The 23,358-nt window shown below is 39.3% G+C and overlaps 1 protein-coding gene across 2 annotated transcripts in view; it reads left to right on the plus strand.

Annotated features, from left to right (window-relative positions):
* Positions 1–23,358, plus strand: part of grin2ab (glutamate receptor, ionotropic, N-methyl D-aspartate 2A, b) — a 191,291-nt gene that overhangs the window by 151,863 nt on the left and 16,070 nt on the right. For both annotated transcript variants that reach the window (XM_021308564.2, XM_012882477.3), the window contains exons 9-15: positions 504–618; positions 726–928; positions 13,227–13,395; positions 14,527–14,680; positions 15,907–16,032; positions 20,222–20,451; positions 21,095–21,255. In XM_021308564.2, the coding sequence (XP_021164239.2) occupies positions 504–618; positions 726–928; positions 13,227–13,395; positions 14,527–14,680; positions 15,907–16,032; positions 20,222–20,451; positions 21,095–21,255 (1,158 nt within the window). The remainder of the gene's footprint in view (positions 1–503; positions 619–725; positions 929–13,226; positions 13,396–14,526; positions 14,681–15,906; positions 16,033–20,221; positions 20,452–21,094; positions 21,256–23,358) is intronic.

A 23,358-nucleotide genomic window follows, 5' to 3' on the forward strand; every position in this document is an offset into this window, starting at 1 on the left:
TGTTTTGAAAACTGTTTCACCAAAGCGAGTGCGCTCTTAGTTTCGTATCACTGCGTTCCACGCTGGCTCGTTTGCTGCCTTCTATTGCTTCGCTTTAGCGAATGTAAATGTTTCAGCGAAGGCCCTGTTTGCACATGCAGGAGAGCTGTAGTGAGTAAGAGAGTGAGGGCACCCTCGCTGCACCAGTGACTTGTCTTTCAGGCGTACATCTGCGGAGGAATCAATGCAGAATGTTGATGGAAGAGATATGTGCCCTCTGACTCTGCTTCCCTCCCACTCACACAGAGATTCACACACTGAGGCACGCACAAACACACACACACACACACACACACACACACACACACACACAGTGGGTGAAGACAGCATTGATTTGTAGAGGATCCTTTTACAGCGATTACCGAGTGTTTAGCGTGTTATTTGAAATGTATCTGCTCCTGTGCACAAAGTGTGACTGATGCATAACAACAGCTCCCTGCTCTCTAACTCCCCATGGACTGCAGACACATGATGCATGTGTGGAACGAAGGACGAGACCTATCCTTTACTCCAGATGGTTACCAGGCCAACCCCAGATTGGTTGTCATTGTCTTGAACAGTGAAAGGAAGTGGGAGAAGGTAACAAATTAGGTGTTTTTTTTTAAGTAGAAAAGTTAAAAAAAGACCCCATTAGGATTCTTGTGTCTGATTTATTTATTTGTGTGTGTGTGTTTGTGCGCACACAGATGGGCCGCTGGGAGAACGGGACGCTGTCTCTCATGTTTCCGGTGTGGCCGAGGTATAACGCCCATGGGGACGAGGATGCTGATGAGAACCACCTCTCCATCGTTACTCTGGAGGAGAAGCCTTTTGTCATTGTCGACAATGTAGACATCCTCACCGGCACCTGCAATAGAAACTCTGTGCCGTGTCGTAAACATGTCAAACTGTAAGTACCCAAACACTCCATGTGTCAGTGAGCTACGGCTAACCACAACTCAAATTAAACTGGGGCGAATAAAAGTCAGAGTTTTAAAGCAGTCAGGGGAAGGTTTGCAGACTGTGCCTGGCAAAAAAAAAAAAAAGTATTCATACTCCTGAGCTTTTTCCTGGAGCATGTCACAACCAGACTTTAATCCATTTCAGAGAGATTTTTATGTGACAAGACAACAAAAAGTAAAGCATAGTTGTTAAGTGGAAGGAAAATGCACCTTTTTTATGTGTTAACTGGACATGAAATGTTAACATAAAGTGGACAACTGCCCTGGGTGTAAGTTGGTAAAGTGAAATAAGAAAGAAACAATATCTATCTATCTATCTATCTATCTATCTATCTATCTATCTATCTATCTATCTATCTATCTATCTATCTATCTATCTATCTATCTATCTATCTATCTATCTATCTATCTATCTATCTATCTATCTATCTATCTATCTATCTATGAGATATAGATAGATATAGATAGATAGATAGATAGATATAGATAGATAGATAGATATATAGATATATAGATATATATAGAGATATGGATAGATATAGCCCCTAAAAAGTTTGTGTTAAAATTAAGAAGTCACATTTTGAGTTTGCCTAAAGCGCACAAGAGTGACTGGAGGTTGGTGCTCAGGTCTGATGAGACTAAAATGTAACTTTTCAGCCAGAAAGGAAGACCCTATGTCTTTCATAAACCCAACACATGCCATCACCCTAGGAATACCGTCTCCACAGTGAAACCTGGCGGTGGGGATGTTTTTCAGCAGAAGGGAAAGGTGGATCAAAGGATGGATCAAAGGGAAGATGGATGGTGCTAAATATAGGGATATTCTGGAGCAAAATCTGAGTCAGTCTGCTTGTGATTTGAGAATGGGATTAAGTACCAACCTTCCAGCAGGAGAAGGACATGAAACAGGCTGATAAAGCAACACGAGTGGTTTGACGTGGAACATTTAAATTTGCTGGAACGGCCTAGTCAAAGTCCAGACCTCAATCCAACAGATAATCAATGGTTGAAGTTGAAGATTGCTGAAAACACGTGAAAACCATTCGATGTGAAGGAGCTGGAGCAGTTGTGTCTTGAGCAACGGGCAAAACTCCCAGTGGCAAGATGTGGGTCAGGGTCTCCCTCCCAACGCAAGAATCACCGTAAACACAAAGCCAGAGCTACAATTAAATGCTTTAGATCAAAGCGTTTTGATGGGTTAGAGTGGTCTTTTCAACATCCGGATCTAACTCCAGTTGAGCATTTGTGGCTCTCCCTCCAGCCTGACTGAGCTAGAGGGATTATGACGACAAAAATATGCAAAGATTTCTGTCTCCAGGTGTGCAAAGTTGCTAGAGACATACATTTTAATGTGAAAAAATGTGAAAAAGTTCAGGTTGAATGAATATGTTTGCGAGGTACTGGGTCTTTAGATGGCGGTATGAGACTGCTCCTAAAAAAATAAAAAATGCCCAGTGAAACAAAAGCAGGTATTTCTTCCTCTTCATAGTTAGATTACATTTGACAGACTTTGTTGTCATTCAACTGCACATTCACATCTTACATGTGAGCTAAATTTTGTTGCAAAGCTTTGCGTAAAAACAGAAGACATAAGAGAAACATGCTAAATATAAGCGTTTGTCATTTGTCAGGAATGTAGAGGCAAACCAAAACGACATTTTACATGTACAGAAAAGCTATGTGTAAGACCATGAATATTTGTTTTACATACCCTTGCAACAAAATCACACCTTTTTTTCTTTTTTTTTTTGCCAAACTCAGCCTGTCTGATAACACAATTGTCAATCAACTGATCTTTGCTCTTCCTCTTTTCTTCCATCCCGGGCCCACTCAGTTTTATTTTATATAATAATGACTCACCATCTGTTTATGCTTGCGACTGATATCCAGATGCATGCCGCTTGCACTGGAATAGATGCTGATGGCTGGATAGATTTATAAAGCGGACTGGTTCTCATTTAGTTTGATCTTCTTTTCTCAGAATCAATAATTAATTTTCTTCTGTTTCTATTGGCTCTGCTGTAATTTCAAGTGCGCAACAACATTTCCTTTTTTATTTTCTTTCACGTCAGCTTGATTTGTGTTTGGTTTAGTAACTTAGTAATACAGTTGCTGTTTTTGAGTAGTGTAGCTATCGATTATGATCTGCAGTTTATGGATATTACAACTCATCTCAAGAATGCTCTAGTCCTTGTACCCTATTACAATGTGTTTTATGTTTACTCACATACTCTGTAGCATTTTCATCTACAGCAGTGTAAATGCATCTAAAATCTGCAACTCTACATTTCAGTACAGAAACACGGGAATGTACGAACTTCTACACTAGTCCAGATGTGGTGATTGAGTTTCATCAGTGGAGGCTAAAATTAGAAATAATTAGAATCATTATTATAAACAATGTCATCATACAGCATATCCTGTGTTAGATTTACCTCAGAAGTCAGATTTGGGATTCATACCACACCCAATGGCATTTAAGTTGCAAGTTACCAAACCAGGAGGCTTTTATGCACTTATCAAGCTAAATACTATTAGCAAGACATGCCTGTGTCAATGTATCACTCTGCTTTTACTTATTTAAGCACTAAAGGAGCATGTTCACAAGCAGATGTTGTAAGTGCTTCAATTAGATACAAACTGGAATAATTGTAAATAAAAAGGTTGTTTTACTCAAGCTAGCATAGCATTTTTTACATGGGGTGGCCATACTGGATTTTGACATCAAGCTTGGTTAAAAAAAAAAAAAATCTCTCACCTTCCAGTTCAGAATTACAACTTCAGAGGTGGCTTGCTGGATTGAAGCTTTAAAATTTTTGAGTTAGTAATAGCAATGGTTTGGAAATGGCAGTGATCTACCCAAGACACTTTTTTTCAAAAATATTTTTTTACTATTTTCTCTTGGTCTATAACTTTTAGTTACATTTGCTCAATAAATATCAAAAACAACAAGAAAACAAATCTGAAAAAGATGTGGAAAACACCTCTCGTGGCGTGTTTAGCAGCAAACATGTACATTTGCAAAGTTACAACTTTAGTAGACTACCGCTTAATCATTTCTCAAAATCTTTTTAACATGGACATGCTTAAAACTTAGGAGTTGTTTTTTTTTATCTCCATTAGTTTCCTGCTAAACCTCTGTCTGCATATGGGTGTGAGTTATGTGCACAGAAATAAAATGTTTTCCAAAATTACTGTTTTAGTGTGGACAAGGACGGTGTGTAGGTTAAAATTTTCCAGTTCATTGCTTTAATTTACCAAATGTTAAAACATTTGCACGTACGGTAAATGGCTTCTTAAGACATTTCAGAAAGCAGATACTGTGTTTTAATTAATTAATTAATTTATTTCTATACGTATTTTGACAAATAAGAAAACTTTTATAATGTTCTGACAACACGTCACCTCAAATATGCAAAGTTTTATCATTTATTTCTGAGGATGTGCATTGACACATCTAGCTAAAGGCTTTAATTGGTGCTCGTCTTCCTCCTCGCCCATGTGGAGTAATTTGTCCAAGTGTAAAGTTAATGCTGGCATTTGTTTTGACGTGGCTCATTAATAATTTGCCCCATAACACGTTTCATCGCAGTTCAAGTTACCCATGTGCAGATGAAGAAGTATGGTTTATTAGTCAAGTAGAAGTATAAATACTAGGGTTTAAAAATACTTCTGTTGAAGTAGAAGTATCAACTCAAACCGTTTATTCAACTAAAAGTATAAAAGTACCAGATTTAAATAAAAATATATTAAAAGGTCCAAATAGGTGCAATACTGAGCATGAACATGAGTTTCATAGAACAGAAAACCTGATGTCTGGTTGCCTACAAGTATTGGTGCAAAAAGTCAAACTTCAGAGAGATATTATCAATAACCTTTTACTTATTATTGGAATGTAAATGAACATCTAAGCGTGGCTACTGGAACTGATGAGGGCAACAGATGTAAGGTAGCAAAACTGGACATGAAAATTAGTGTATTACCCTCTTATAACAGTTACCCTTGTATGGTTGTCTGTACGCAGTAGACAGGATAGTCAAAATAAATGATTAATCCTACCGGTTAATCAAAAAATGAAAAAGAGGAAAAGAACAAATAATCCTAATAATGTAATTGTCTTCTAAGTTTTGTTCTTCTTCTTACATTTTTGTTGGGGCATTTGCAAACAACTAGGTGCCTCCAACCATAATCAAAATCACTATGTTCGTGTAGCTCTGTTTATCTGAAAAATGTTCTTGTTTTTTATTGACAAGCCAGAATGAATACAAGCTCAAATAAAATAGACATAATGAGACTATTGTCTGTGGATGTAAGGAGTAGAAAGTACAGATAACTGCATGAAAATGTAAGAAGTAGAAGTAAAAAGTAGGCAAAAAAGTACTACAGTAATGTATAAATAACCAAAGGTTTTACTTAAGTAAGGTTACAAAGTATTTGTACTTAGTTACTTGACACATCTGTATAACACGTTGCTGCAGACGTCATTCAATTTAATGACAAATGTTTCAGCTGCTTTACTCACTGTGGCAAAACAGATCCCGTGACTCAGGGAGACTTTAAACTCCTGCAGCCAATACAGTTTTCTTTTAGCTGTGAACATCCCTTTAAATGATAAGAAACACTTTGGAAATGCATCGTCACACTAGATCAACAGTCCCTAACACAGATTTGTGAGCCTCATACACAGAACCCGGCATTGAATAAAAAAAAACTGACTGCACAATGCAGGTATCAGATGTTGAGTTTAGTAGGGACATGGATACCAATGATTGCTGAGGATTCTGCTAAGTTGATGTTAATAATAATAATAATAATAATAATAATAATAATAATAATAACAATAATAATAATACTTATTATTATTATTATTATTATTATTATTAATTTTATAAGTCACCTTTATTCAACCAGGAAAAGTCTTATTGAGATACAAACAAAAATCTCTTTTACAAAAGCGTAATGGCCAAACCAGGCAGCACCGGGGTTACATGTCAGTTAGAACATTCAACCAACATACAAAAATGAATTACAAACCAGCAAAGAATTACTAATAACAACTATCAGAAGCCACACATTTTACAATATGAATAAAAAACAATCAGGAAAAACAGCTGCACACTCATGTTGCAGCCTCCCTGTCTCCTAAAAGTCCTCTAAACGATTGTAAGGAGATCTGCTCCTGTGGTTTTAAATCATTTTGTGGAAGGGTCCATGCGCAAGGAGCTGCAAACTGAAGACACTTCTTTCCCGCTCAGATCGGACCTTCGGAACCGACAATAAAAACAAGTCAGCAGAGTGAAGATGATAAAAACCAGTGCATTTCTGAGAGATGTGCATTCATAAATAGTAAGGAAGCTGACCAAGTAGGGATTTATAAATAAGTAAATACGGATGCTGAAGCCTGCAGGACACCAGCGAGGACCAACCAACATGAACATAAAGTACACGGTGATGTGTAGGAGCTCTGAGGCCAGCAATGAACCTCAGTATCAGGAGCTCTCTGAGCTCTCTGAGATGATGGGTGCATCTTGCTTGCTAACAATCTTGATCTAAATATTTGTCAATGTTAAACTTCCTCAACAGCTTTGCAAGCTTTGTGTTCCATTAAGATCTGCATCACTGATCAGAATTTTACACTTTAAACGTTTTAGATATGATTGATTTACCTTGTGTGTAAAAAGCAAATTACACCTAGGTGGTAATTCCAGCTGAGCTTTGATTCGAGTGGAAACAATTAGTTGGTTCACTGAGAAGCCAACCATAATATGTGTCAGAGTTTTTTTTTTTGTTTTTTTTTTCAGAAACCTCATTTGTGGGAATTCCCTAGACTAAACAGTTTTGATATTTGAATGTTAAACAAGCTTTTAAAGACTTATTTCAACGATCAAACATTTAACCGAGGCTAAACAACAATAACCGACGGAATAAAATGACTGTGTCAGTTGTAACCCTGAAGTCTTCTGCTATAAAACTACTTGCACAAATGTAAATGTTTGCTGCTTGCATAGTAAATATATTTAACGGATATTTGCCTCCCTTTAAAACTAAACTTTAGCTGACTCGGCAGCATTAATCCGGGTCCAGTGAAGCTGTTAAAAGGAAACCCTGTCTCTGTTGTACCATCGGGGCCGGAATATGAATAGATATTTAATGTAGTCTTTCCCACCTGGGCTCTTGAAACTCACTACACCGGGCCGGTGAAGTATTCTGTTCAGAAGCTATAATGAAGCCTGCCCTGTTGTCAACCTCTCCAAGTTCTCCTTTTTTTGTTTGCCCGTTCTCCCCACCCTCCTTCCTCCCCTCTGCCTGCCAGTGACCGTTCACATCAAATTCCAAATTCTGGCATTCAGCGCACCTCCGGGAGTCGTGCGCCACGTCTGCAGGCTACGGTCTATCCTCACTCACCAGCTTGTGCTCTGTTGCGAACGGCCACTTAGCTCGCAGCTCCCAGTGGCAGCATTGTCATTATTTCACCTGGCCTTGACTCTTCGCTCCGCTTCTCCTCTGCAGCGAAATGTCGGGAGAGAAGAATTATTCTGAAATATTCCCGCCGTAAAAAGCACATCTTCTCTCTGAATTTTCCGGTTTCCAGCAACCTCAAGGAGTCCCTGCTGTTTTAAAACCCGCTACCAACAGCTGCTAACTTGGATGCTTCTCCTTGCATTTTCTGCTTCTCAAACTTATGTTTTAGATCTTAGGGAATGTTTTATAAACTGGTATCAGCACCTCTAATAGCACCTAATGGTGATTGACTTTACTTCCTGTTTAAATTTAGTGAGTTTAAAGTTTTCTTTTTTTATTTTTGCTTTAGAATTTTCAAAGCTTTCTTTGATTTATTTATTTATTGGGATCTGCTTTTAAATTCATTTCTAGCCCGGTTTCTGTCCATCTTCACATGAAAGTGTATTTTTTTTCTTCTTTAAAATAAATTAGTTTTCTCCATTCATCTTCTTGTCAGCTCTGTCCACCACACAAAATATTTTTGCATGTGGGCCCAAAAGTTAAATTTTACTCTCATCTTTACCAGCACATCTTCTGCTATACAGTTGTCCCGTTGACAGATACTTCCACCTGTGCTGTGGATCTCTGCAGCTCCTCCAGAGATGACATGGGCATCTTGGCTGTATTCTCTATCCCAAGCTGGACATTTTAGGTAGATGGCTACACCTCAGTAGGCTTGCAGATGTACTGTTTTCAGATGATGGATCAGAGTGTGTGGGATATTGTTTATTAACCCATTTAGTGAGTTGGTAGCAGCTTTAGAGGGAGAAAAAAAGATATTTTGGCCTGTGAACATTTGACTTCTACAGTAGAGTAATTGCTTCGCACAAAGATATGATGGGTCAGATCACAAGATAAACAGCCCATGAGTGGTGACTCAGTCGTCTAATTGTTCATGCTAACAGTGTTGCTAATCTAAGTGGTTTTTATGGTGCATCTCCTTCTCGTTCCATTCCCTGTCTGTCAATGTGACACACACACACACACAACTTTTAATAAAGGAGACTGGAGCAAAATAAAATCTTTAAAGAGAGTCATTACCACTGAATTCTCTCCTGACAGTCCTACCCCTTCTTCTCCAGAGTTACCCGCCACCGATAATTATCGAAACCAGCAGTTTGCTACCGTCTGGTTGAGGTGTTGAATTTTACTAAGCCATGACACAAGTCCTTGTTAAAAATTGGTCTGTTTTTTTTGTGTGTGTAAATAGCCTGTGATCAACAGTTTCTGCAAAAGTTTTTAGAATTGAGCAGGAATTCTGGTTAATAATTTGGGTCTTTTCATGCGCTTAACCACTTCCCGGATGACCATAGAGGTGTGCACATAGAAACCAGTGGCAGAGTTGAAAATAGTCAAGGTACTGAATAAAAAAATGGGAGAACATTGAGCCAAACTCTGAGGCAAACCCACAGACCTGCTGAAAGCTCGGACAACAAGTGTTTTCGGACAAACTTAAAAAGACCACAAAACAGTCTGTCTGCTTGGAAGCAAAGTAAGAAGAAAAATAGTTATGACTAAAGCTTTTTGAACAATACTGCATCACCTAGAAGCAACAAAACAGGTCAATTCATTCCTTGGGTCTACGGTGTAAAAGTCCATTGCAAATGAACCTTGTCCAAAGACAGCTATGAATTAAAATTCAACAAATCTACCTATAGCTTTGAGTGGGCTGGCATTACCAATGACCTTTAAGTTATGGAAAGAAATCATAATAACATTTTAATGTTCAGCAACTGTTTGACCATTCATAGACACTTTGGGATTCAGCTCACAAAGTTGTGCTACATGCGTAACATCCTGCAACCAAAAAAAAAACTGATCTTTGACTTTCAATGTCGAAAGCCAATTTGAAAATCCTGCAGATAAAAGGGCATTTGCTAATCAGCTGTGTAAAACAGCCTTATAGAAACCAGCAACACTAGCTCAGAGCCATTCCCCCAGAAACAGATCAGACTGAGTTGCCGCTCCGCTACTCACAGACTGTAAATTATGGTGTTGAGAGAGCAGATAGAGGGGACAACATCATTAAGAACGTACAGATCTGGCCCAGGGTTATAATGGGCCCTGAGCTGCTGCATAGTGGGCTTTAATCTCCATGCGGCTCTGAAAATAGATGAATGTTGTCCATGATTTCTGATTTGTTTTGCTTTCATACAATTAAGGCTAATGAATGACAAATATTCCCCTATTTAAAGTGTTTTTTTTTTAAGCTTTTCCGCAGTGACTGGCTGAAACCAAATACTAAAGCCCTGGCTTGTGCATACAGTGCAGAGAAAAGGTGTTTTCCTTGTATAGATTTCTTCTGTTTTTGCTATTATTTCACACCTAAATGCCATATCATCAAAATAAGTGTATTATCAGACTTAGGAAACCACTCATGCAGTTTTTAAAATGATGATTTAATGGAAGAAGGAAACAAAGCTATTCAAACCAGCCTGGTCTTTCGTGACCAAATAATTGCCCCTAGTCAAATCACAAATAAACTTCTATTAACAAGTTAAATTTCACCTCCTGAAATCTCCTGAAATCCTATGAAATTTGTTTTAGTAAATCAAGAGAAAAGTCCTTGTTAAAAAAAAAAAAAAAAAAAGGATTGCATTTGTCTCAATAGCCTGTGATTGCGATCAACCATTATTACAAAAGTACCCAGTTCTGGTTAGGCCTTTTACCATTTCGAGCCATCAAAATAAATGTAAGGCAAAGACAACCAGTTAGGCAGTTTTTAAATGATGATTTCAATTATTAGAGGAAAATCTATCCAAACCAACCTGGGTGAACAGGTAATTGCCTCTAATGAAGTCATAGATTAACCTTGACTAACAACAAAAGCTGAGTTAAATTTCACCTGCCATACCCAGGCTGGATTGCTGCCAGACCAATAGAACTTAAATAGAACATGTCTGGCAACATGAAATCGGCTTAAAGATCTCAAAAAGCACCACATCAAGCACGGGGAGAACCATTATCATATATGCAGATAACAAAGAAATTGTGGATCTGAGGTGAACCTTCCCAGGAGGTGCCTGCCTACCAACATTTATGTGAGAGTAGCTACATCAACGACTCATCTAGGAGGTAAGAAAAGGAGCCAGGAAAACATCCAGAACCCCAGAACTTAATGCCTAACTCAAGGTAAGAGTTCACGATTTAGCAATAAGAAAGGGCCTAGAAACAAATGGCATCCATGGAAGAGTTACAAGGACAAAACCACTGCTAACCCATAAGAACACAAAGTCTTGTCATACATTTTGCAAATAAATAAATAAATAAATAACCTACAATAATGCAATAATCTATTTAATACACTGTCCTACAACCCGTGCAATAATCCTGATGTAGTGACTTCTGCTGCTATCACCACCTGAACATAAGTCAGCCCACATGTATGTATGTATGTATGTACAAATGTATACAATGTATATGCACATACATACGCGTAGGTGCGTATGTAAGTAGGCGCATAGATATATGTATATATTTAAGTATATAGATATGTTTATATATATATATATATATATATATATATATATATATATATATATATATATATATAGACCACTAAGAATGTAAATGAGACATCATATGCCCATTCCTATTTCCTTTTTTGTATTTTTTGGTATTCTTTCTGATCCATTGTATATATGAAGATTCACTGTATATAACTGAATGCACCTTCCCTACTCTGCACCTTCTTGTATGAGCCGATATGACGAGTGAATTTCTCCATTGTGAGATCAATAAAGACTGTCTTACATTGATGTAACCATGGATTCTGCTCTCTACCATAAAATCCTAAAGGATGTTGAACCATCAGTTGGCTGGCATGTGGCCGAATGAAAACAATTCTGCAAAGAAGCGCGGCCAAAATGTGATGTTAAAGGAGCCATAAGTGATATTTCACGACTAGGTGAAGCTTGATCACTGTCTGTAGACCAACAGTAGACCAAAAAAACCGCCTTTCTCTAACTCTCTCCAGCATACGGCACCCATTTCCCCTTCTCCCCCCATCGGCTCATATTAGCCTATTTGCAAAAGATAAAAACGCAGCAGAACAGCATCACCTTTCAGAGGAACATGTCTAGTGAAGAAGTAAATAACTCATAACTTTATAATGCTGTTAGCAAGTGAATGTTGTTTTTATCCCATGGGCGTGCTCTCCACCAATTTGTGCCTGGTAGTGGTCCTTTATGGGCCCTGAGTGGCGTGCATGCGCGGCCGGCCCGGCTATGTAAAGAAAGATAGTGTGTAGCTTTTAACTTTAGTACATCTAAAAAGATACCTTTAGTTCTTCACAAACCTAATGAAATTTTGCTTATGTTATCACAAATGTTTGATGGTAGTTGGTGTGCTAAGAGTGGCACAGCCGGTTAATAGATTTTTGTGAGGCAAAAGAAAAATGGTTTGGTTTGCTTTTTCACTTTAATAAATTAACTCATCATTTAAAAACTGTTTTTTTATTATTATTATTTACGCAGGTTGATTTTTTTCTGATATTTAAATTTGTTCAATTAAATGCGATAAAAAGCAGATGCAGAAAAAAAATCTGTAGTTGCGTTATACTTTTTCACAGCACTGTACCGAAGTTTGAAAGTCAGATTTCAGTCCGTGAGTGCAACATTTAGCCACTCCCTTCTCCGATTTCATTTCTATGTTTTTGCTGCTTTATGGCAAAAGTTAAACAAGTGTGTTGGATATCTGCCATTGCTGCTACGCACACACATATGTGTAAATATGTGTGTTTGTGTAGTGACATAAGGATCCAGATGGGGCTCAGCTGGGAAGAAACAATGTATACAGTGCGTTTACATTCTGACACCTGGGACACACTGTCTGTACTCACAGACGCTGAATACATACTATTATCCTCTTCCCTGTTTCAGATTAATTTTATTGCATGACTGACTTTTGTTTAAAGATTTTTTTAATCCTTTGATCTTTCACATCTCTTACAGTCGTTCTCCCTTCTCTGTGCTCTGTGAATCCCTCGGTTCTTCCTGAACTTTCGCTCAGATTGGATTCAGTGAAAATGCCAAGTGAAAAGGTCACCGAGTTACAATCCATATGAGCTACATCAAAGATGGCCAACATGGAAATGAAATTAAGTTTTAATGGAAATGCTTTTGAAAAAAAGGCTGGCAGGGTTTAATGGATTATGAGAATCACTTGATCCAACAATTCAGTTTCGTCTGCTGCTCCCTGGTCCTTGAGGGACGACTGTCAAAAAAATTCCACTTAAACGTCTGTTTTCTTTTCTGTGCATCTGCCGTGTGGCTGCAGGAATGCGTAGGTAAACTGTTTATTTTGAACACGATAAAAGAAAAAGAAAGTAGGATAAGAAAGAAGAGCGTCAAGGAAAGGACAGCTGATGTTTTAATCATGTGGGTTGGTTGCTCTGTAACCCTATTTAAAGCCCAACAGCATCTGCTCAGCACCCCTGTGTTTTCATCTGGTTTGGTTGGCTGGCACTGAGGAAGGAACACATTCGCTGACACACACACGCACACACACACACACACACACACACACACACACACACACCGTGCTAGCTCTCTCTGCTTTTCAGCAGCATTTACGTTTACTCTGCCCGTCGTAATTCCACTTTTACAGTTTGACTGAGGCACCAGATGTGCAGCCAGCAGCTCAGACAGTTACAATCAGACATGTTCACATCTGGCATACGTCCATGTTCCTCTTGTCTTTAAAAAAAAAAAAAGAAAACATATCTGGTTTGTGTGTTTGTTGCAGAAACAGCACAGCAGGAGGTGCCTATATCAAACAGTGCTGCAAAGGTTTCTGTATTGACATTCTGAAGAAGATTGCCAGGAACGTCAAGTTCACCTATGATCTCTATCTGGTTACCAACGGAAAACATGGGAAGAAGATCAACAATGTGTGGAACGGCATGGTTGGAGAGGTAGTGTCCCCTTAGTTTCTCAATAAACATTGTTTACTTCTCAACATTATGTGGAAATACTTCAAATGTGAAACTTTCATTTTTACCTCATTTTAAATGCGTACCTTTTACAGCTGGACTACTTGGATGAAATGTTGAGTTGGATATATAAGTTGGATATATAATTTTAAGTGCCATGCATCAACATTGTGTGCGGCAGTAATATATTTAATGAGGTAGGGGGGTGGGGGGTCTGGAACTGCCCTTGATGCATACACTGCAAAAAGGGAACTAAGTAACAGTTAGTAACATTTTCTTGAAATGAGTTTATTTTTTATTTGAGCAGGCAAATAAGATTATCTGCCAGTGGAATGAGTATATTGGCCCCTAAAATAAGATAATTGCACTTGAAATGAGATGATGGAGATGATATGTTCCTATTTTAAGTGCAAAAATCTTATTCCATTGGCAGATCATTTAACCTTACCTGCTCAAATCAAAGACAAATTGTACTTACTTTTAGTAATTTTTTTGCAGTGGCAAAATGGTAGGGGATGTTTTAATGATGGAACATAAAGAAAACAAACACATGTTTATTCATCTTATTCCACATCAACTTTGAAATATTCAATATACAGCTAATTATTTTGCTGTATCAGTATTGGTTTTACCTCAGCATAGGGTATGTTTAAGGTTTCAGGATGATACACCTGATGCTGATCTCAGCTGTCATTGGAGGAGAGGCAGGGTACACCCTGGACAGGTCGCCTTTAATTCACAGATCATTCTTTTTATTTTAGAAGCTAAATAAAATAAAAAAAAACATCAGTAAAGTTCACAAAGGTTTAAAATTAATATATTTGAGGCAGAGGTCAAAACAGCTGTTAACTATGTTGAAGCAGCATTGTCGTTCAAATTGTTGAGTAGAGTTACTGTCTTTTGGGAAGACAACACACGGCAAATACAGAAGACAGTTGTGCTTTTTGTGCTACAGCTCAACGTGCCCTCCAACAACAGCTGACATTTTGTCGTACAGACCACCATCACTGTGATATTTCACATCCAACCCCCCCCCCAAAAAAAAAAAAAAACAAGAACCACGTGAAAGACGATCTACTTCAGAGTGTTACTGTGTGTTTTTCCATTTCTCAGGTGGTGTATAAGAAGGCCATCATGGCTGTGGGGTCGCTGACCATCAATGAGGAAAGATCAGAGGTTATCGACTTCTCTGTGCCCTTCGTAGAGACCGGCATCAGCGTCATGGTGTCGCGCAGCAACGGAACTGTCTCGCCCTCCGCCTTTCTTGGTAAATCTTCCTGACTTCCTTGAATAAAAACTGTTTTTTTTGTCAGCCTGACCCTCTGTTGAGCCAACTACTAAGGGCACAATAATGGGGAGGTGCCTACATGTTGGCAAAATCCTGAACATCAAATGGAATATTTAATTCACACACTATATTTTGGCCAAATTCCACTGGTACTCTGACTTTATCTGGGCCTCAACACACGGAGCACATTAATATTTCCAGCAGGGCAGTGGAGGATGCCAGCTGGTTCCATTTTTTTTTTTCAGCTAGACAAAGCACCGTTGACGTTTGGCTCCTCTTCTTCCTCTCCTTCCTCTTCTCCAGTTGTTGAGATGACGAGAAACCCAGGCGCTCCTCTGCGCTTGCCTAATGTCCTGCATTGTCACTGGAGCGCGACAGAGAGCGCAGGGGGGGGGGGGGGGGTGGTTATTGGACCATGCGTGTGTTGTTCCCCTTGTTTCGAGCCATGTGTCAGAATCACAGCAAAAACAAAACGTGTTCGTGATGATGCGCTAATATATCGGGACGTTTTTGTATCGAGTCACGGACGTGTGGGGAGCGAGTGTGCCGTGGCTGCGTGCGTGCGTGTCAAGTCTGGCTCAGAGTATCAGTGACGGTTCAGTATCTCTCGCACTCATATTAGAGGCACCTCAGCGCACAATCTCTCAGGGATGGCTGACCCCGGCAGTTACGCACTTACACATGCAGTGACACAAACGTGCACACAGCAACACACAAATTGTCTGGGTTCAACATCTTTGGCACCCATCACACTCTCTGAACTCCTGCCCTGCTGCGCGCCAAAACGCCGACTCATACGCGCACGGATAAATCACGCACACATGTCGATAGCGGGGGTACATCGGATCACTAAGAGTTTGAATCTCGTCTCCTCCATCTTCCTCTGTCTCTCCTGCTTTTTCTCCTCTGTCCCCCTTTGCCCCGAGCCTCTCCCTCTCTTAGCTCTCATCCAAGGGAATAATGAAAAATATGGAAATGTGCTCCTTCAAACTCTCTGTGACTAACTCTGTCCCTCTCCTTCCTTCCCTAGCCTCTCGCCGGTGTCTCCTCCATCATCTTTTTGTATCTCCCTCCCCCTCAACCGTGTTGCTCCCCCCCCCCTCCCCCCCCCCCCCCCCTGCATATCCTTCTCCTCCTTGACGTCTCGTCAGCTCATGGGCTCAGTTTCACTAACACTGAGTGTCTCCTTCTCTTCTGCCTCCCAGAGCCCTTCAGCGCATCGGTTTGGGTGATGATGTTTGTGATGCTGCTCATTGTCACAGCCATCGCCGTCTTTCTCTTTGAGTTTGTCAGTCCACTGGGCTTCAACCGCAACTTGGCCCAAGGCAAAGGTAGACCTGCACACGCACATGCAATCAGGAATATCACACCAATCATTTTTTTTCCCAGCAGCAGGAAGCAGCAAATCCAAGTTTCCCCCTGAAGCAAGAAACAAGTGACCTATTAATGCTCTGACTCGAATCAGTTCATGCAAAAGCTAGATCACATTTCCATTTTTTTTTTTTTTCCCCGAAGCAGCTCACGAGACTTTTGTTTGAAGGCGCCATCAAAACATAGAACCTGAAGCTATCCTGCTGGCTTTGAACTCACAGCATTTTGCTCTAATTTGCAACTCAATCCAACACTAGTAGGTCAATCATAAATATTTCTTTTGTTCACCTAAATATGATGCAGTAAATCTGTGTTTGGTTTAATGTTTAACTTGCACAGACTGATTAAACAGCTCCACATCTAAGCAAATTAAATTATTAATGCTGTAGCATAAATTTACTGTAGTCTCCCAGACAAGATGATGGCTCTCTACCTCATTAATTTAATTTTAAAATGATAAAAAGCAGTCAAATGTGTAGATATTGCCTAGCAAAAGTTTTCATACCGCCTGTCCCATTACAAATGCCAACTTTAATGTATTTTACTGGGGTTTTCTACAACATTAGAGCACAAAGTGGTGTTTTCATGTCTGAAAAGTGTGGTGTGCATTTGTATTGAGACACATTGTGCAGAGAAAGCTATGGAAGTCATCTAACAATGGAGAGTACTTTAATCTGAGTTTAATTTCAGCTGAGCACAAACAACATAATGAAAAACCATGGAACATAGCAAAACCAGGATGAAGGGGAGTTTAAAAACTATTTAGGGATTTAAACACTAGCTTCAGAAAGTAGAAAGTGGATCTCTAAGGTGGACAGCAATGGTCAGAATTTGGCAAAAGCCATAAAAATTGATATACATGAATGTGCTCCATATAATCTAGGTGATCAGGAACTGTTTTGCAAAGAAGATTGGGGAAAAAAAACTTTAGTTCCTTTGTGTGCAAAGCTGGTAGACTACTTCAAAAGACTTGCATATAGTTGCAGCGACAGGTGGTTCTACAACGGGCTGATTTGATTAGGCTAATTAAAAATGTATGTCAATCAACTAAAATTAAAATACATTGAAATTTGTGACTGTAGTTTGACAAAATGTTTAAAGGTTCAAGTGGTATGACTACTTTTGCAAGGAACAGTAGTTTTTCCCACTGTCTTTCTTATTCAACCCTTTCTGATAACAACAGATAGCAATTTTTTATGCTTTACAATTAATAGAGAAATGATGACCATCTTGGAAATCAGCTTTAAATCTCATTTAAACTTTGGTTTTTATTTTGAAAAACAATGTTCATATTTCTCTTAAATCAAAACCTCAGTGGGAACACTTCCAGTGACAAATATCACATATGCTCATCATGGGTATGAATGCCATGTTAATCTTTAATGGGACAAAGTTAAGCCAATTTATCACCTAGACAACAAGGATGTCTGGAGGGGTCAAAGGGAGCCTTTGAAACCTAAAGATACTGTCCAGCATGGTGGTGGCAGTGTCATGCTGTGAGGCTATTTCACTGATAGCACTACTGCTACATTAAACACATTGGATTTAGGAAGTTATTCACATTCATCTCAGATCATTAACTCACCACTTGAACAACTTGAACAAAATTAGGCATTTTATCAGGACAATAATCTTAAACACACATATCACATCTGATACAGCTTAAACATCTATGGTACTAAAAATTTCTACACTGTGGTTATTTTCCTGACTCAGGAGGAGTCAGGAAAATAACCACTTTAAAAGAGCTCTACCAACTCTAATATCCAGCCAGCATGATGCTGGACGGTTGATGATGATTACAAAAAGTGCATGCTCCAGATTTAGTTTCCTAAGGGATATCCGATCAAATGTTTCAGTTGTATATATCATTTTGACCCAGTGTGGATTAGATAAAATTAGATAAAAGGTGGAATAGTTCAAAGAAATGAAGTATGTAGCTTTGACATTTTGTTTTTTGTTTAATTCTCTTACAAAGAACAGGAAATGGTCCCCACCAAAAAGAAAAGTTTGAGCTGTAGGCATCAATAAATATTGAAGCCATTTATGCTATCACTGTTTGTACAATGTCACCCTCTGGGCCCTGTTAAATTAAATCGCCTCTCTGCTCTCACTCTATAATATGTCCAAATAATACATTGCTAATTATGCTACAAATACTTCAATTTCAAAAAGATGGTCCCCTCAAGCTTGGTGTTAAACCTGTTGAGTTTAATTGAAGAGAAAATGACTCATACTACAGGAACATGTTTCCCTACAAAGGCACAAAGCATTCAACTCTGCAGCTTATTCTACTTTATTAGCTGACTTACTCTCAATAAGAGAGTTGTTCACTTTGGGGAAAAAATAGGATGGTAATTATATGTTTCAACATTTTTAGTAGATTTTTTTCTAGGTTACATGATGACAAGAACTGGGGAACACTTTAATGAACATTAATCTGATGCCGACTAGGCCTTGGTTGGTAAAAAATTAAAACCTAGAGTAGAAGTGCTACTGTATGATATTTACCCAAAGAGTTAAAATAAAAATGTAGAGCATGATCTCATTGTCTTTATTCAGATTGAAAATCAGCAGTTATGTATATGGCTGCAAAAATAAAATGTAACATTTTATTTATTACATTTAAACATGTTACATTGATTTTGAGCAATAATATGGAATAAGCACTTTCAATTCATATTAGTTTTTAACAGTTTATAAACAGATTATTTGGCTGCCCTGGTCTTAATAAAATAACACAACCACAAAAATATAAACTTAGCTGGCAAACTTGAGGCAAATCAGGCTCTGGTAGCAAGTATGCAGTCGGCTCTGTAACAGCTGAAAAGTTATGTTAAACTATTTTAATATTCAAAAATAGCGCGGCTTAACCAGTTCAATAATTTATCTCACACTATAGCCTTTTTTTCTTATCGAATAAGTAATTTTAATAAATTGCTTTAAATAAAAAAATATTAAAACAAGATGACACACAGATCTTAATGCTAAAGACGTTTTATAAACAGGAAATGAAAGAATCACATTATCGTATCGTATTAGTTTACAAGCCTCCTTAAGATTTTAAAGGAAGTGGTTTATGGGCAAGAATTATGATTTAAAATCTAGCAGGATCTTCCCAGCACCAGAAAACTGTCTTAGCAGAAGAAGTACAAAGCCTTACTGTGGCCCGGATCTTGTCGTGTCACAACTCAATCAACCAAACCGGTTCTCCCAACAAGCGGAACCAATGCTTGGCTGACAGAAAACATAAATATCGGTCCCAAATTATCGAGGGGCGGAAGAAAAAGAAAACTTTGCTGGAATTTTGCACAAAAAATGTAATAAAAGTAAAGGTGTCTGCAGTCCAATGAAGACATTTATTGGACCCAAATATGACAGTTTGATTAGGTTCTGCTTTCTCAGCTGCCTGGGCCTCTGCTTGTCTTTCTGAATGAGTCGTAGGACTCGAGCGCCTCAGGAGCCAGCAGCCTTATGAGGTTGAGTCATCACAAGGGCCTTTTCAGCCAATCAGACGCAGACTTTAGGATGCGGGTCCACCTTGGACAAGCCTGCCAATAGGAAAATTGGATTCTACCACATTCTGCAAACTGAGAGAGACCTGCATTGTAAATTAGCTGTCATTGAAGATATGCTCCTTACTGAAGCTTTTTCATATTAAACATTTTACGTTTTAGTGATCACTACTGTTGCTTTACAAGATGTCGCGTGTAGGTTACCAACGGTAGTTTTAAACCACGTTTACTTTAATAGGAGTGATAGGTGTTGCCCCTTAACTCATCACAACCTGACAGCTTTTTTGCCCTGACAGGAACGGTTTCAGGGCAGCCAGATCTCGCTAGTGAGTGAAATTGACCTTCTTTCAGCCCACTGACAGGCAGTGTGCAGCAACAGGTGGGGGGGAAAAGGGAGATAGCTCTGGTCACTCATTCTCTAGCATCCCATTAAGAGAAGATTAAACCATAAAAGCAGTGTGATGGAAACCTTTAGCGTATCTGAATCTTTAAGCAACCCATGTCTCTTGTACAGAACGTATTTTGTCAGATACTAATGTGAGTTCAGTGTTTCATAATCTTTGGCTCATCAGCATGTAATCTTTTACCCTGTTTCTTTTGTATTGCCTTTTCCACCTCCTGCCCGGTCTCTCAGACCCGCACGGTCCGTCGTTCACCATCGGAAAGGCCATTTGGCTCCTGTGGGGTCTGGTTTTCAACAACTCTGTGCCCGTGCAGAACCCGAAAGGCACCACCAGTAAATTCATTGTGTCCGTGTGGGCCTTCTTCGCTGTCATCTTCCTGGCCTCCTACACTGCCAACCTGGCCGCCTTCATGATCCAGGAAGAGTTTGTGGACCAAGTCACTGGATTGTCCGACAAAAAGGTGAGTTTACACAAATATAGGTACACACACACACGCACGCATGGAGGAAACTAAACACAGTCGCAGTCAGGTTTGCTCTTGTAATGGATGCCAGGCCTGCGGCCAGACAAGACTCTCCGGGGAGCGCCCTCGGGCTTCACAGCCCAAACCCACTGGCCGTCCCTGTCACCTCACTAACACTGCCAGCACAGCAGAGCTACAGACACACGCAGGCTGCACAGATGAAAGGCGAGTGTGCGTGTAGTTTGCAGAGCTTGGCAGTGTCAGCAGAACCCCAGCCAGTCTTATACTACACTGGATACACAATGATGATGACTGATGAGTCCTCTGCTCTGTCTTCCTTTTTTCCTCTCTCCTCTGTTTCTTCTTGTCACTCTCCTTCCTTTTCTGCCCTCCCTCCTGAGTGCCTCTCCTTTGCTTCTTTTCTTTTTTCTTTTTTTTTACATTTTTGCCCCCATTAGCGCTTGGATTATCTTTTTCTTCTTTTCTTCTCCCTCTTTTTACTTTCCTGGTGTCACTCACCCCTGCCTTTTATCTTTGCCTCTCCCTCTGCGCTCCTTCCACACATCAGTTTTACTCACTTTTAACAACTGCCGTCTCTCTCTCTATCTCTCTCTCTCTTTCATTATTCGTCTCCCTGCAGTTCCAGAGCCCGTACTCCTACTCCCCACCGTTTCGCTTCGGGACGGTTCCCAACGGCAGCACCGAGCGCAACATTCGAAAGAACTACCCAGATATGCACCAGTACATGACTAAATACCACCAGACCGGCGTGGTGGATGCGCTGGTCAGCCTCAAGACAGGGTAATGTAAAGTTGTCGAGCCGGCCCACGTCACGTTGAATGCTCTGCACTGTAGGGTGCGATTCTCAAACAGCACATATATTTAAGAACATGTGAAAATGTAGAAAAAAATAAGTTTCAGCCAAGTGGAGCCCAAAACCGTGGTGCCCGGCTTTAACTTGTGCTAAAAATACTGCAGTTGCTTTGCTCAATGTTTTTGTCACTGACAGTAAAATGCTTGCAAGTGCTCATTATAGACTCTTGCTGCTGCAGAAAAAAAAAGGGAAGCTGCCAGAACTGGGAAACTGTAATTTGTTCTAGAGTTTGCTACCTTTTATTCTCCCTCTGTAACACACACTAACAGCAGAGCGTTTTGTTTTTTTATAATTTTTTTTTTAGGTTTTCAGTGATTCGCGGGCTTTGATCTTTAGGGTATTCTCTCAAAATATAATTTTACTTTAGGCTTTTGCATTAATTATTTTATTGACATGGCACAGGGAATGCAAAACATTAGTTTCTAACATCTCACACATTACACTAAGTTATACAAAATGAAAACTCTGTAATGAATGTGTTCAGCCACGTCATCAATATTTAAACAACTTCATAAGTCCTGTGTTCCTTTTATTTAGGAACACAGGACCAATAAAAAGCATCTTCTGCCTAAATTATACTATATTGTTTTTTTATAATAAGTATAATAATTTAATAAAAAAAAACTAAATAATCTGTGTTGAGGCTGATAAAGCGTGTTTTTATTAAACGTAAGCCCTTAGGGGAACAGTTAAAGTGTTTAAAATTCATGCAAACATGCCCACAGGCTGTATTCATTGAATTATATGAAGCCATTCTTTAAAGAAAATTTGCTTGGCATCATATACTAATTTCAGCATTTTTTTTTTCCTTATTTGGTTTAGCTCTTTCTTATCTAGCTGATTTTCTTATGCCTCAGCCTCACTTCTGGAGACATCTAGCGTGTCCTCTTCATTTGTTGGCACTCCCTGGTACAAAGCTGTAGTAGTGTAATCTCATACTTTAATCTTATTTTGTGGTACCTCTCAAAATCCTTGCTAAATAAACATAACTGAAGCATTTGTATCTCTACTTTGCTGTTTATAATTGATCGGAATGCCTAGAAACTTTGAATCCTTGGGAATCTATAATTTCCTTTAACTATTATGTGACAAAGGTCCATTTCTCTCTAAACTAGGAAAGATGAGCGAACATTTGACTAAGTCAGATTTTTGTTGACTCATTCACAAAGCAATGGCAACAACAAAAGCATCCACTGTGCTCACCTACAACTAGTAATACCCTTATTTTATCCACATCACAGCTAAAGTTTACTGTACATGTTATTTCTAATTTATTTATTTTATTGCTTTTTTAATCTTCACTGAGGGGGACTGCAACTAATTTTGTTGCACTTAAATAGTCTCAATAAAGGTGCACATTTAATCCAGTCAGTTCTAAACATTCTCACATCTATAGTCAGAGCAATAAATAAAAAGATTAATACACCTCTGACCAGAATCAGAGCTACCAAGTTTATCTAGCCACCACACACCATGAATAGTGTGTTAGAAACATGACCCACCCTGTGCTTCCTGTCATCAAGAATTATTCATCGCACCTGCAAGCCTGCTGCTCCACAACTGCAATCAGACTCATCTCACACACCTGGTTCCTGCCCTTTATAAGCCCGTTGCAGACAGATAGCTTCTAGAAGCTTCTGGTGTGTAGATGTCCAGCGTTCTATGTCCTGATACCTTGTCTCGGTCATAACAACGTCTCTGGATTTTCTTGGCTTGCCCAGCCCTTGTCAGGCATCGACTCAAGCTTCTGATTTCTGGACCACGGCCTGGTTTATACCACGTCATCGAGCTTTGCTTTGCCCCTGGAATTGCACTGCCATGTTCCTCAGACTCAAAACAAGCCTCAGCCATCCTCCCTGTCGTTCTCTGCTGTCCTCAGCCAGCCCTCAGCATCTCTGTGTCCGGCATTTTATTAACAAACCTTTTATTTTTAAATGCGACACTGTGCCTGGCTAGAAATTCAGTTCTCCTTTCTGTCTGCTTTACAACAATATGTTGAAAAGCACCTTATGCGTACTGTTCAGTACAGT

This window comes from Fundulus heteroclitus, chromosome 5, assembly GCF_011125445.2.
Source record: "Fundulus heteroclitus isolate FHET01 chromosome 5, MU-UCD_Fhet_4.1, whole genome shotgun sequence".
NCBI lineage: Eukaryota > Metazoa > Chordata > Actinopteri > Cyprinodontiformes > Fundulidae > Fundulus > Fundulus heteroclitus.